Raw genomic sequence first — 14,884 nt, 5'->3', positions numbered from 1 at the left:
GACTGAATGACTAGCAAGGCCTCAGGATCCTTGAATGATCTTACATGCTTTGAAAATCTGTCCACATTAATGCATTGGCCTCTGAATTGCATGCTATAATCCAGGGCCTCAGGTGGTCTTAGGTCTTGGGTCTTAATGATAGGCGTAGATGAGGTGTGAGGAAGTGGAATTGATGATACTGTCCAGTGCTAATCACTACACAATAAAGAGAACAGCAAAACGGGATATATTATCCTTCTTTTCGTAACAAGTCTCCAGAAAGTGTCTGAAGTCAGCTCAAAATACCCAATTTTTTGTAGCTTACCAAGTTTGTCCCTGGTTGGTAGAAGCAAAAAAAAATGTTCCATCTCTTTACAGTATATGCAAATGAGTTGATGCTTTTTTTTAGAAGGGGACAAACCCTTTACACTATTCTGACAGAAATAACAAAACAAATAAAGAAAAAAAAGAGAAATAAAGTTCATATCAGATTAAGACAATGATGGAGAGGGAGGGGTTACAACTGGCGGGGTCAGGGCATTGGATGGCAGAGGGTTGTCATGGATGAAAGTGAAGAGGGTTGTGGAGTTGTGGAAGAAAGTAAAAGTGAACAGAGGACGGGGAGTAGGGCAGTTAAGGAGGAGGATAAGTAAGATGAGGTGCCATATCAGATTTCACAGGTGTCGAATCTGGATATGGCGTGTTCCAGCACAAATTAAGCCCTGTATGTAAGTGTTCAACATATAAGATCTCTCTTTTAAATTAATATTTTCTATCGAAAGCTTTATAATATTATATTTGTACATATACATTAGATTAGTCTGTACTGAAGGCAAATCGAGTTAATCTAACAAAATGACTTTTAATAATGGTCCAAAATTAGTAGCCCACATTTATATAGTTTATATAGTTATTTTTATATGGTTAGATAACCAAAAATGTTGGACCAAATTTCAAGAGAAACAAAAAAATGTAAAAAAAATTGGTTAAAGTTTATATATATATATTATTAATTGTATCCCTGGTCATCATATGTTTTATAGTTTATATGTGTCACGTCAGACAACCTATACATTTAGAGAATGTTTAGAAAAAGAACGTTTAAAAAATGAGTACACTGCAATTGCCGAAGGGGCATTCACTTGTTTTCAAGCTACCATGTGGCTAAGTTGCTAAAGCTTAGTAAACAAATACTTGACCTTATAGAGTGGAGGAACTATGACGTCAATTTGTATGCAAAAACCCAGAAGCGAGTTAGCATTTTAGCAGTTCCGGTTCACTCGTCTCAAAAGCAATGGGTTTTTTCAATGGGGTTTTAGTTAAATCGCTTAAATAGGGTTCGTGGCTAACACAAATTCAATATACTGTCCCATTTTATTCTATGACATAAAACACATCAGTTACATTACACTCTTGATTTTTTAAATCGGTTATGCTTCTTTAAAAAGATGTATCAAGTTGCTAAATGGGACTACAGGCGGTGTCAGAAATATTATATGTCATTGAGCTAAACTGGTCTGGATTGCAGCTCGCTTACGTTGGGTATTTGGATTTATCTGTTATTTAATTATTTTCGTGAATAGTATTTTATAGTTTGTTGTGTTTTTCTAATTAGGAATTCATATTGTGTGTAGTTAATTCCTTCACTTGTAAAGGCTGTGGAGACTAATTTGTTGATCATTTATTTTAATTAAACAATATTATGAAGATACTGCTTACGTTCGATTAAAAAAAAATACAGACTGTGGAATGCATTTTTTTACAGAAATATTCTGTAGATTGAATTTATGAATGTAAAATGTTAAACAGTAGACTACTGGCAACCACAGCTGCTGGTATATAAAAAAAAATAATAATCAAAACGTTTTTTGTGTCACCATTGTGGAGGATAGTGGCGTCTGTGTTCAAGTCCAAGATGGACTGAGTGCATCTGATGTTATACTGCATCTTCTTTTGTTTAAAGGTAACTATGTAGTTACTAATGCAGTAAATATGTGTTTGTTAAGTGCAATCAGACATGAACACATTAATGACTTTACATTTTTCTGCACTCAGCTATGATTTTGTAAACTGAACATTGTATCAGTTCATGAAATACGATTATTTTTCGTAAATTGATACAGTTCTATAAAACTACTGTATTTTTCACAGAAAAATTCTGGCAACCAGAGCTGCTGGTATTTTTTCGTAAATTTAACAAATATTTTACACTTTAACAGTTTGCTAATTAACACTCTCCCAGTGTTAATAATGTTAACACTTTCAGAAGTGTTAATTTTAACTCTAAAGTAGTTAAATCTACTATCTAAAATTTGCAGTGCAGTGCAGTCCGCCTCTTTCCTGCTCTCAGTAATGCAAAGGTGTGAATTAATGGGTAAAATTAACTGTCATTTTAACATGATCAAGTGATTTTTCAGTGGTTTTTTTTAATTCATCTGAACGCATTTAACTCGGTTAGAACTGCAATATTTACACTTCTCCATAAAATGTAAAGCATATGTGACCTGTATGAGCTGCTTTTCGCTGTAACATTACTTTGTGACATAAAAAGAATAGCGAGCGATACACTTATTCAAATATGTCTTATGATAATACTATGTAGGCACATTTATACATACAGTTTTGAAACTTTTACAACTAACCGTAAAGCAAAACAAAATGTATTTCCCATGTAAAAACGATCCAAAAAGTACGTAGGTCTATGTGTTTTTGCGTGTTTATTTGTTTATAATATATAGCGTGGATTATAATATAATAAACAGAGTGATTAACTCTTTGTCATAGACCATATTTTGAAAAAATAAGCTTGAAAAGTTGTCTGTGGGAGGGTGGTGCTGACGTCACAGGTGAGCGCCTCGAAGGCTCTGTAGTCTGTTTACAACCTAATGTTAGCTTTTCAGTTCTTGCGTTTACATTTAAGATTCAAAAGTGCTCAAAGTTGTATTTTCGTGTGAGGATTATCCGGCTGGACAAAACATATAAGTGTTTGTTGTTTAGTGTTTGAACACAGAGCTTATTATTTACCATCTTTTAAAAGCCTATATGGGAAAATCCTATAGGGATTTTATCGAGGGAACCAGTTTTATGCTAGCAGCCGATTAGCCTACAAGGTGACGTCATAGTTTCTCCACTCTATTCCATAATGCACAGCGCAGCTGAAAATGACAGGCAGTTTAGTCCAAAAATGTGCTGTACTTTTTTCAGTTGCGTCTTTTAGAGTTTGATGTTGTCACCACAAACAAAACACTCCAGTGTTCGTTTGAAAACATCTACAAGCATGTCTTGGTACGCTTGTTTGTTCTGCTTCTGGTGGGTATTCGAGTGTGATTGATCCCCTTCATACATCACTACTGGATCAAAAGCTGAGCTGCTCATGTTTTCATAAGCCCACAGAAAAAAAAAAATGTACTGAAACAAAGTTACTATATTTTCCTTTTTCATGTTTATTGTGTCAGTAGATATAAGGGATCCAATCATAGCACTTAAACAAAAAAAAGCTGATTTTCATGTAATGTCCAACTTTAACACAAAATTCCATTTGCAAATTATTTAGCTTACATAATATGATGCATTTCCAAGTGAAACAGGATGTTCAACAAGGGAAGGAAAATAGATAAGCTTCCCTGTACAACAATAGAGTCGTATTTCTGTTGTTCAGCTTTAGAAATATGTCTTTTCTCATTGAAATGAATCAGGGATGAAGTGTAATACCACTCTTGAATCGGCTTTGTAATGACACATTGATATTCCGCATGACATTTGTGCATCCAAAACAAAATCAATTCCAAAGGTTATCACGAAAAATCACTCTGAATCTGCGCTTATCACAACACATTGAGCTGCGCGCGCTATTATCTGTCTCTTTGTGTGCCCGTAGGTGGTCTCTGAACGGCACATTGATTAATCTCAGCACTGATTCCCGTCGGCGACTATCCGGGGGGAATTTGGTCATTAGGAGTCTGGACCGGGCCCAGGATGGAGGAATATACCAGTGCACTGCCTTCAACCCACACGGAGCGATTCTCAGCAGAAGAGCTAGCCTTCAGTTTGCATGTGAGTCACTGACTGTGTGTTAGCATGCTATATTAGCGCTGCAGCCACTCGATACAGGGTGACAGGTGTTAGAGTGGATGCTGCCAATACTGGGCCAGCTCAGAGAAATGAGTTATCAACACCTTAACTGAGCTAATGCAAACATGATTATGGCTCCTGCTGGGAACTTAATGATTTTGAAGACAAATTGTTGTGTTGTTTATTGTACTTATGGCTCAAGCACACATATATTTGTTGTGTGTTTGTACAGATGATGAAACATTAATGATTTTGACATGTGTTTGATGAAAGTGTACGAGGAAATGTGTGTGAATGTGTAATGCTTAACAACTATGAGTACACCCCTCAAAAATATTGCTTTTAAATTATTATTTTCTCTAGAAGGCTTAGAATATTATATTTGTACATATACATTAAATTAGTCAGTCCTAAAGCCAAACCTGGAGCTAATCTAACAAAATAATTTATGATAAGAGTCTGTTTTATATTAGAAAAACTAAAATGTTGAACTAAAATTCAAGAAAAGTAAAAATGCATATCATTTTGTTGAAATTTTTTAATTTTTTTCCCAATATTTTGCATGACTTTCAACGTATTTATATTTCTAAAGATGTTTGGTGACAAAAGCCTTGGTCACACTGAAATTTCAGCCACAATTTAGTCATCTGAGACAGTCACTGAAGATTCCTGAAATACCTGGCTAAAATCTTTAATCGTTAGTTTGACATGTTCACTGACAGCCGCTTAGTGCCCGTTGTGATCAGATTTTGCCTCCAATGAAGTGCTGGCAGTGTCAGAAGATTTCAGACACTTTTCTGAGTGTCAATCCAAGAACCAATAGGAGCGCAAAATCTGATGACCCAATCCATGCCACAGTTCAAATGACCGCGGGGAAATGTCAAAATGTTTTTTCTTCTTCCTGGTTTTTATTATTGAGACATGCTGTGTGCAAAATTGCCGCTACAGATTGTTTACGTTTGGTGTGAGGAATCATTTCAGTATGTGGGATAGTGAAAGTGTCACAGGTGGATGATGTCAAACTCTAGGGGAGTTTTCTTCTGTGTTTGGTGCATCGTCGTTGTCCTTCAGTCTGACGTTATGATGGCTGGGATCTTGCAGTGTGACATGGGAGCCATTTTCGTGCAGTCTGACATGCTACAATCATTCAGGATTATAAATATTGCACAGTGTGAGCCAGCCTTTAAATGTAATTTTAATAAATCTGTCAATTTAATAAACATGTTTTGTTCAAATGCACCAAAATATTACCCAAGTTTTTAATTGCTTAACATGTATTACAGTTTAATTTAATGGACCTTTTTCATAAAACTGTTATGACGCGTTTACCGGTCATCATAATTATAAATGCTTCAAAGTTTTTAGTATTTTGATTTTTATGAACAATTATAGGCACTTATGTATGTACTATATTATCTTTCTGTCAAATTACAAAAAATTAATTTCTGTTTATGCAAGATGTTTCTGATGCTAAGGGGCTGAGAGTAATTTGACGTTATTCTCTCCTCTGGCTCTTGCCATCAGTCTCACACTATTCTTTTCCTTTTTCTGAAAGTCTTGATAACATCATCATAGAGTTTTTAAATATGATTGTAAAAAAGTATTTGTTGTACTTTGCCATTTACTACGCTCAAAGTTTACTCAGCTCCAGAATCTCAAATCCAGAAATGTGAAAAAAGTCTATACAGTTTTTAAGTCAAGTTTATTTATAAACTAAATTCGAGAAGTTCACGTGCTTATGATTGTCCACAGCTGGTCCTGCATTAGCTAACACATCAGACGATTCCTAAGTCACCATAAATAACCAGCGTTTTTATACCTCAGTCATGTATATATCTCCCCTTCCACATTCCTCTTCCCTTTCCCTAGATAGGGCAGCATGGCAGCCCAGTGGTTAACACTGTTGCCTCACAGCATGAACGTCATGCCTTTACCAGGTCAGTCAACGTTTCTGTGTGAGGTTTACATGTTCTCTCCCAATGCTTGTGTGGGTTTCTCTGGAGTCCCCTGGTTTCCTCCCACTTTCCAAAGGCACCATAGATGAGATCTTAGTCTCAGTATATCTTAGTATATCTCTTTATAGCAATCCCTAATTCATCATTAGCCATAGGTAAGCAGGGGAGTTCTAGAGATCTACCTAAGCTAAAACTTCCCTCTCACCCAGCAAACGAGAGGGATTCTCAGGCTCGAGGATCTTTTAAGCTCAGGACTCTCTCCTGGAACAGCATGCCAAACAAGTTTTATAATTAATCATCAACTAAATGTGAACTCTTGAAATAAATATTTAAATAAAAACATAAGAATCTAGACAATTTTTACATGCATTTGTTAGTCTGAATATCAATTATTTCACCCATATTTCAATTTTGTGTTCTTAAAAACATTTGAAATAACTTGATTTAATATGCTTCCAATGTAAAGTTACACAAAATGGCCAGCATAATTATTTTACATTTTAATATTTTTACCCTCATACATCCAACATATATTCAAAAGTAAAAATGTCTTTAAACTGTTTTTTGGCTTTTAACAAATTCAGCTGCAACCCAGCACTGGGAATCTACACTTGCATATACACACACACTCATACACTATGGCCAATTTAGTTAATCCATTTCACCTAGCTCATGTCTCTAGACTGTGGGGGAAACTGGAGCACCCAGAGGAAACCCACGCCAACACGGGGAGAACATACAAACTCCACACAGAAATGTCAACTAGGCCATCTGGGACTCAAACCAGCGACCTTCTTGCTGTGAGGCGACAGTGCTAACCACTGAGCCACTGTGCATGCCCAATAAAAAAACATCCAGTTGCTAATAATCCATTCTCAAAACGATCAAGGAAAATTATATTAAATAGTCTGTTTGCTCTGCTGCCACACCATTTTACAGCAGTGAATAATACTTTTTAATGGACAAACCACGTCAGAAAAACAACAGAGGTCACAATGTGAGCAGTGCAGAAAAAAATGCACACTGCGTCATGTTAAGTGTTACATTAAGCGCTTTAACTCTTTTAGTATATAGTTTAATGTGGCTTGCCATGTCAAGGGCTTCAACAGATGCATGTGTTATTTAATGCGTTTTTAGATCAGTGAACACTACATTGTATTACATCTACATTTCATCCTTCTACAGTATGTTTAAAGGTGCGAATATTGTTATCGCAGTTAAACTGTTCACCCTAAATTGAGTATTTCTCGTGTCTTTTTTTCTGTTAACACAAATATGTTTTGTTTTTGTTTGTTTTTCCTTAAGAACAATAGAAAGTGGCTTCCATATTAGGTAAAAGAAAACAGACCGCAGGTTTCCAATATTATTCAAAATATCTGTTTTTGCCTGTATGTTAAACAGAATGAACCACCAACTTATGCAGCATATGTTTTACACAGTGCATGCCCATCCAGCTGCAACCCAGTACTGGGAAAAACTAATTTAGTTTATTCATTTCACCTAAAGCCCATGTCTTTGGAATAAAAACGGAGTGAAACGGAGCACACGGAGGAAACCCACACGAACACGGGGAGAACATGCAAACTTTACACAGAAATGCCAAATGTCTCAGCCGTAATTCAAACCAGTGACCTCCTTGCTGTTAGGAGAAAGTGCTAACCACTGAACCACTCACTATGTGAGTAGATGATGACAGAATTAAAAAAATTTGTTGAATTGTCCCTTTAAAACCAACCCTCATTTTATTGTTTGTATAATTTACTACCAATTATTAGCTTAAAGGATAGCATTCAGGAGTACTTTTAAAAGTAGCATACAGAGTCAAACACAGCACACTTAAATTATATAATTTAACATTTTATCTACTGAGATTTCCAACTTACTTTTTTCTAACATCACATGAATTTTGTTACTTTAGGCCACCCAGAAATATTGAAGAGCACAACTGAAGTATCATTTTCTGGCAAACAATGTCTTGGAAAACTCGAAAAAATGTCCACCTCCACTGAGAATCCTATGAGGCTCCACAAAATTGAAACATTTTGCAATACTTTGGATATCTTCCATGTCATTTCTGTTACTTCTGTTATTTGTGATTTTTTTTATTTTTATTTTTTATTTTTTTGCGATAAAATGACTGTAATTCCCAGACAATTGAAATTATATATATTCATTCATTCATTAATTTTCTTGTTGGCTTAGTCTCATTATTAATCCACAGTGGAATGAACCGCCAACTTATCCAGCATATTTTTATGCAGCGGATGCCCTTCCAGCCGCAACCCATCTCTGGGTAACATCCACACACACACACAGACACTCATACACTACAGGCAATTTAGCCTTCCCAATTCACCTGTACCGCATGTCTTTGGACTGTGGGGGAAACTGCAGCACCCGAAGGAAACCCACACGAATGCAGGGAGAACATGCAAACTCCACACAACTGAGCCGAGGTTCGAACTAGTAACCTTCTTGCTGTGAAGCGACATCACTACCTACTGCCCCACTGCGTCGCCAATTTTATATATACAGTTGAAGTCAGAATCATTAGCCCCCTTAAATTATTAGACCGCTTGTTTATTTTTTCCCCAATTTCTGTTTAACAGAGAGCAGATTTTTTTCAACACATTTCTAAACATAATAGTTTTAATAACTCATTTCTAATAACTGATTTATTTTACCTTTACCATCATGTCTGTAAATAATATTTTACTAGATATTATTCAAGACACTTCTAGACAGCTTAAAGGGACATTTAAATGCTTAACTAGGTTAATTAGGTTAACTAGGCAGGTTATGGTAATTAGGTGTGTGTTTTTATAACGATGGTTTGTTCTGTAGATTATCGAAATAATATATAGCTTAAAGGGGCTAATAATTTTGTCCCTAAAATGGTGTTTAAAAAATTAAAAGCAGCTTTTATTCAAGCCGAAATAAAACAAAAAAAGACTTTCTCCAGAAGAAAAAATATTATCAGACATACTGTGAAAATTTCCTTCCTCAAAAAATACAAACGTAATTTCATTTTTTTCATACAAAAAAAATTGAAGGGGGCTAATAATTCTGACTTCAACTATATATATATAAATATATATAAATATTTCCCAGCTGATGTTTAACAGAGCAAGGAAATTTTCGCAGTATGTCTGATAATTTTTTTTTCTTCTGGAGAAAGTTTTATTTGTTTAGGGGTAGGGTTAGGGTTAGTGACAGGGAACTACAGGGAAAGAGTTAAATGAAAAAAAATATCGATTTAACGCACATTCAAAATACCAGCTATACATGTAAAGCACAAATATGTCCTTTAATTTTGCTCAAGTCCAGCGGCCGTTATCCTTGAACCACTCTCCATCTGTTTGTTAGATGTTTGCTCAGACTTTGTTTTGCACTCTAAATTGTGTTAAATACACAAAACGCCCAACTTGTGCCACATGATGTCTAAACCAGGCTTAGTCCCATCTTTGCTTTAAATTCACATACAAATCACTCGCGCTTCATCTATGTCTGCTTACTGCACGGGCTCAAAACTCATTCCCCATCCCCCATTCTATGTAATGATTGTGAGGGCGCAGGTGAGAGGTCATTTTTCGAGAGACACTCAAATACATTGTGCACTGCGTATGCAACGTCTGTAAGTAATGTAAAACAATTAATTGCAAACTGAAATAAATATAATTTATTTCATGACTTGGAATCGAAAGTTTTATGAGATTATTTACATTATTTGTTATTAATTTGCGTTTATATTAAGAGTTTTGCAGGAACGCAAAAATATTTGGGTCTTTTTGTTGATTTTGCATTGGATTCAGCGATAGTGGAATTGCAAAAAAATAAATAAATAAAAAATAGTGACTCTGTGTTAAGCCCTATTCTTTGGTTTCAATAACTCACTTTGCTTTTTTGGTATTACTGTTTGCATTCTGTTTACCATTGGTCAAACTTCTGACAGGTCATAGAGCAGAAAAGACTGAGATCATTCCAGCTCTCTGATTCTCAATCTTTGGAAGATTCTCTCAGCTTAACGTTTGCTCTTCCTGTGTCATTTAAAGAACTGTCTAGAGATGTTGAACAGACTGAACATTCTCATCAGTTCAACAACAGTGTTATCAGGACACCTGCTGACCAAAGCTGAAATAAGGGAGGGGGTTAAAAGAAAAGAAAGGCTAGAAGGAAAAGAAAGAAAGAGATCAATCTAATGCTTTGATGCTGAATCTTAGAGTGATTTCCTTAGCTCATTGTTTTCTCCACCAGCATCACTTGGAGAAACTTCCAGAGATAATAAACCACTTGAGCTTTCTCACCTGGTGGACAACAACGAGGTCAAAGTGAAGTGAGTTCACAGCTGCCAAACAGAGCAACCAGGATGAGTTTCCACAAAGAAGTAAAAAGAAACTTCTGGCAGCCTATAAAGCAGAGAATGGAGAAGAGTTCAGATTCTGCGAGAAACTCCCTCACATTTTTTTATCCTCCAGCACTCAGAGAGATATCCAGGGAAGAGTGACATCCTGAGCCTTCTGACCTAGTCAATGGCAGTGAGGTCAGAGCACCTGCCAACCAGAACAGCCAGGATGAGTCGAGACAGAGATGGAAAAGTAAAAGACATGTCTTACAATCAAGACTCGCAAAATATGATAAGACCTCAAGTCCTTCTGCACTGTAAAAAGCTATTAGTTCACTTTACCTCATAAAAAGAGTAAACTTGTTGCCTTTTAAAATTAGCAAACAAACTATGTGCATAACTATAAAAAATGGTCAATAGGTTTACTGACTTTTTGAAAGGGCACCTACTTTACCACTTTATCAAGATTTAATATAAGTATTTTATGTCTCCAGAACAAGTCTCTAAAGTTTCAGCTCAAAACACCCATCAGATTATTTGTTATACCCTTTTAAATCTGGGAAATTTGAACTGTGAAAACATTAAGTATTTGTTGATTGTACCTTTATTGCAAATAAGCTGGTTCTCTCCACCCATTATCCCCACATGCATGTCATAGATCTGATGCATGTAGCTTTCACTTAGATAAACAGCACAGTGACAAACAAGAATGAAGCAGATCTTCATTACTGCAGAAAATAACTTTCCCATTATTTAAAATATTTGGTGTGAAGTTCATTCAAGGGGTGACGCAGTGGCGTAGTAGGTAGTGCTGTCACCTCACAGCAAAAAAGTTGCTGGTTCGAGCCGCGGCTAAGTCAGTTGGCGTTTTTGCGTGGAGTTTGCATGTTCTCCCTGCATTTGTGTGGGTTTCCTCCGGGTGCTCCGGTTTCCCCAACAGTCCAAAAACAGAAGGTACAGGTGAATTGTGGAGGCTTATTTGTCCGTAGTGGATGAGTGTGTATGGATGTTTCCCAGAGATGGGTTGCAGCTGGAAGGGTATCCGCTGCGTAAAAACATATGCTGGATAAGTTGGCGTTTCATTCCGCTGTGGCGACCCCAGATTAATAAAGGGACTAAGCCGAAAAGAAAATGAATGAATGATTTCATTCAAGTCTTTCTGCAACGATGAGTCACACACAATGTTGTTGTAACATTTGCGCGTGCACACACACGTTTAGCTTTGCACTGTTTTTGCATGGCAAATGTGACAGGATACACAAGAATATATGCTGTTTTGTGGACATCTGTTATGTTAATGTAAAAAATAAACCTGATTTAAGTCCACAAACTGGGATTGAAGCATCTTCTTTTATAATTGTACTGACACTATGCCGCTGTGTTGATGAATTACGTAGCGATTTTATTGTCTTTATTACAAATGTGCAATGTTTTAGAAACGTTTTAAAGCGGAATCCCATGCATATTCTCTTTGTACATCTGAATTAACGTGAAGCTGAGCGCACATGCACGAGCGCAAAACCCCTCTCTGCATCCTCCCCGTATAAACATGATAGTGACTCCACTTTGGCAAAACCAAACAAAAAAGCAATGGCAAAAGCAACCGAAAAGAGAATCTTCACAGAATGTTAATTGGAAGTGCTCCTATCAGAGGTAGACCAGAGAAAAACTGTGTTATTTGCAAGTTTGTCCTCTGGAATTAATAAAAAAAAATAAAATAGAGTGGGAGAGTTTAGCTGACATGGAACATCGCACTGTGAGTGAATTGAAAAATAAATGAACCGATGTAGTGGTGCAGTAGAACAATGGTGCACTGTCAAAGAGTGGACCGAACAGGCAGGGGGAACAAGGGATGCTGAACTAACACCCTTTGAGGAGAGAGCGGCCTCAATTCTGGGCAACACTTTACTGTCTGGAGTAGTATCCGTGTCTGTTTAAGACACAGATGTATTAGAGGAACACTTTGTTATAGCAGGTATAGCAGCACCCCTCTGCTGTTATCAAGGCAGCGCCACTGACATTTCAGCTGCCCAATTGGCAGCTCTACTGACCGAGTGCGAGAATGGGCATCATTGTATCTGCACTTTTTAGTTTGTGGGTTGTTGAGGGGGGTAAACAGCCACGTCTTTAAAGGATAGCCATCGTCTCCTGATATGCAGTTAAATAATTACGTTTAATAATTAATTTATTTTATAAAATAAAACAAACAAAAAAAAAACTTAGCTGGAATAATATCTTTAAATGCATCACTCACCAAGAAGCCACCCAACGTGTACCCTGCCACCTTGGGGCCTCATCGCTGTCTCTCTTTCCAAATTTGGACCCAACTCAGAACAGAGCTCCAAGAAGATAGCTCTTGGAATCATGAGAGGACACAGAATCTGCATTCACACTACAGGGTTAAGGCTCAAATCAGATTCTGTTCTTGTTTATGCTTGTTTTCTTGCATAGCTATTCACGTTGTAGCTTTAAGTGTGAACCAGCATGGTCCAGAACCGAATCACATGTACAAAATAACAACTAGACACAGTGTATACCTTTGAATTATCTGCACAATGCCTATGCTGTATGGATGTGAATAAACCACATTGTCCGATTGTTTAATATAATACTTTTTGCAGTTTTCGCAGACAACAGCGTGTGTGTATTATAGAATATGAATTGTTGTTGCTAGTGCTAGTGTATATTTCAATGTCTGAAACCTAAAGAAGTGTTATGTTTAATGACATCAAAAACCCTGTTAAAAATGCTAATTTATTTGATATCAAAACTGTGACATCTATTTAACATCCACACATTGATGCTCTTTAATATAATACTGAATAACAAAAGTTGTGTTCATCTGAAAGCTTCAGTTCCAAATAACAAATTTACACTAAGGGCCCTATCATACAACTGGCGCAGTGTGGCGCAAGGCGCGGCACAATAGTCTTTTGGTAGTTTCAGCTTGGCGCATGAGTCGTTTTGAGGCGCTGCGCTACGCTGTTTAAATAGCAAATGCATTAGCGCTCATTTGTGTGCCCATAGGCGTTCTGGTCTAAAAAGGAAGGCGTTCTGAGGCGGACTGCTGGCGCGTTGCTGTTTTTAGAATCTATAATAGATTTTTCATTAGACCAAAACTAACCCGGTCTAAACTCCGGCGCAGAGTTGCGCCTCGCTTACTGCTTAATACGCAAGAGAGAGCAATAGGCAAATATCTTTACATATGAAAAAAATTAAATATTAAGGATATATATATAGGATATAATAAGAATAGATATAGAATATGAATATAAATACAAAGGATAAAAATATTACAAAACATTATTTTCTAGCCTACATAAATATGAAAAATCACTGCTTTTATGTTTTCTTCATCTCGGGAGGCTTTTTCAGTTCATTCATAACAATTTGCTTTTGTATAATGTTATTATTAATAGCAGTATTATTTATTATATCCATATTTATATTTGTTTTATTAAAAACAAGCTTAGATTTGCCTACCTGTCAGGTTTTAGACCATATGGGGCACAGCATGTGTTTTAGGATATAACTCAGGTTTTTGAGCACATTTTGTTATTATTATTAATTTATTCGTTTGCTGGAAATCAGAACTGAATTTAGAAATAGTTTTGAAACGAATATTTGCGCTTAACAAACAAAATTATTTATTTATAGACTAATTGATGTCTGTGCGTAAAGGTTTCCCTATCCAAGAGCGAATGTGAAAGTAGATCCATTATCTCTCATTCTCACGCAGTAGATGCTCTGTTTAACAGTTTTCTGTTAAAAAACTGTTAACTGTTAACTGTTTGCTTGTGAAATGCTCATTTTTTCCACTTAGACTTACTTTGCGTCCTGTAAATAGAGCGAATGCGCTCTTGGCGCGACGCAGCTGACTCTTAAAGGGAATGGGAGATGAGACTCTAATTGGTTTATTCTCAAAACACACCTATAACTCATTAAGAAAATAAACTCAACCCTTTTAGACCATGGCAGGCAGATTTCCCGTCCTTAAATTAGAAAAAACACGTCCTGACACGCCCTGAAAGCGTTTGCGCCCTGCATTTTGCACTCTGCACATGGACCGTCAAAATAGAGCCCTAAATGTTGTATCCCTACAATGCATGTAAACTACTTTTATGTAAAAATGACATCAAATTAGCATAGTGTTAGGTGTCATTTTGACATCAAGGGATGTAAAGATTGGGTAACGCTTTAGTTGAGGTCACAATTCATGGTACTAACAAACCATTAGCTAACATTTCTAGCTTAATAAACTACTAATTAGCTGTTAATTATTAGTTATTAAATTAGAAGTTGGTTTTACCTTAAAATTAGGCATACAGAATAAGATCATACTTTATAATAACTAATAAACAGTTAATTTAATTTCAACAATACTTAGGTAATCAGCCAGTAGTTAAAAGCATGAATTGTGATCTAAACTAAAGTGTTACCAACAATTTTCTTTGCATAGCCATTCACGTTGTTTTAAATGTTGTTTCAAGTTGCAGTTTGAGCTGCTCACACTGTCATGGCAAAAACAGAAATGAGT

General features: G+C 36.3%; 1 protein-coding gene across 3 annotated transcripts in view; it reads left to right on the top strand.

Annotated features, from left to right (window-relative positions):
- cntn3a.2 (contactin 3a, tandem duplicate 2) overlaps window positions 1–14,884 on the top strand; it is a 212,462-nt gene that overhangs the window by 89,185 nt on the left and 108,393 nt on the right. For all 3 annotated transcript variants that reach the window (XR_012399022.1, XM_001340803.10, XM_073939892.1), the window contains exon 4: window positions 3,857–4,032. Coding sequence is in view for 2 of the 3 variants with exons in the window: in XM_001340803.10 (XP_001340839.6) it covers window positions 3,857–4,032 (176 nt within the window). In the remaining variant the exon portion in view is untranslated. The remainder of the gene's footprint in view (window positions 1–3,856; window positions 4,033–14,884) is intronic.

Source organism: Danio rerio, chromosome 23 (genome assembly GCF_049306965.1).
Source record: "Danio rerio strain Tuebingen ecotype United States chromosome 23, GRCz12tu, whole genome shotgun sequence".
NCBI lineage: Eukaryota > Metazoa > Chordata > Actinopteri > Cypriniformes > Danionidae > Danio > Danio rerio.
Note: the sequence above shows the minus strand (reverse complement) of the source record. Positions and strands in the feature narration are given on the sequence as shown.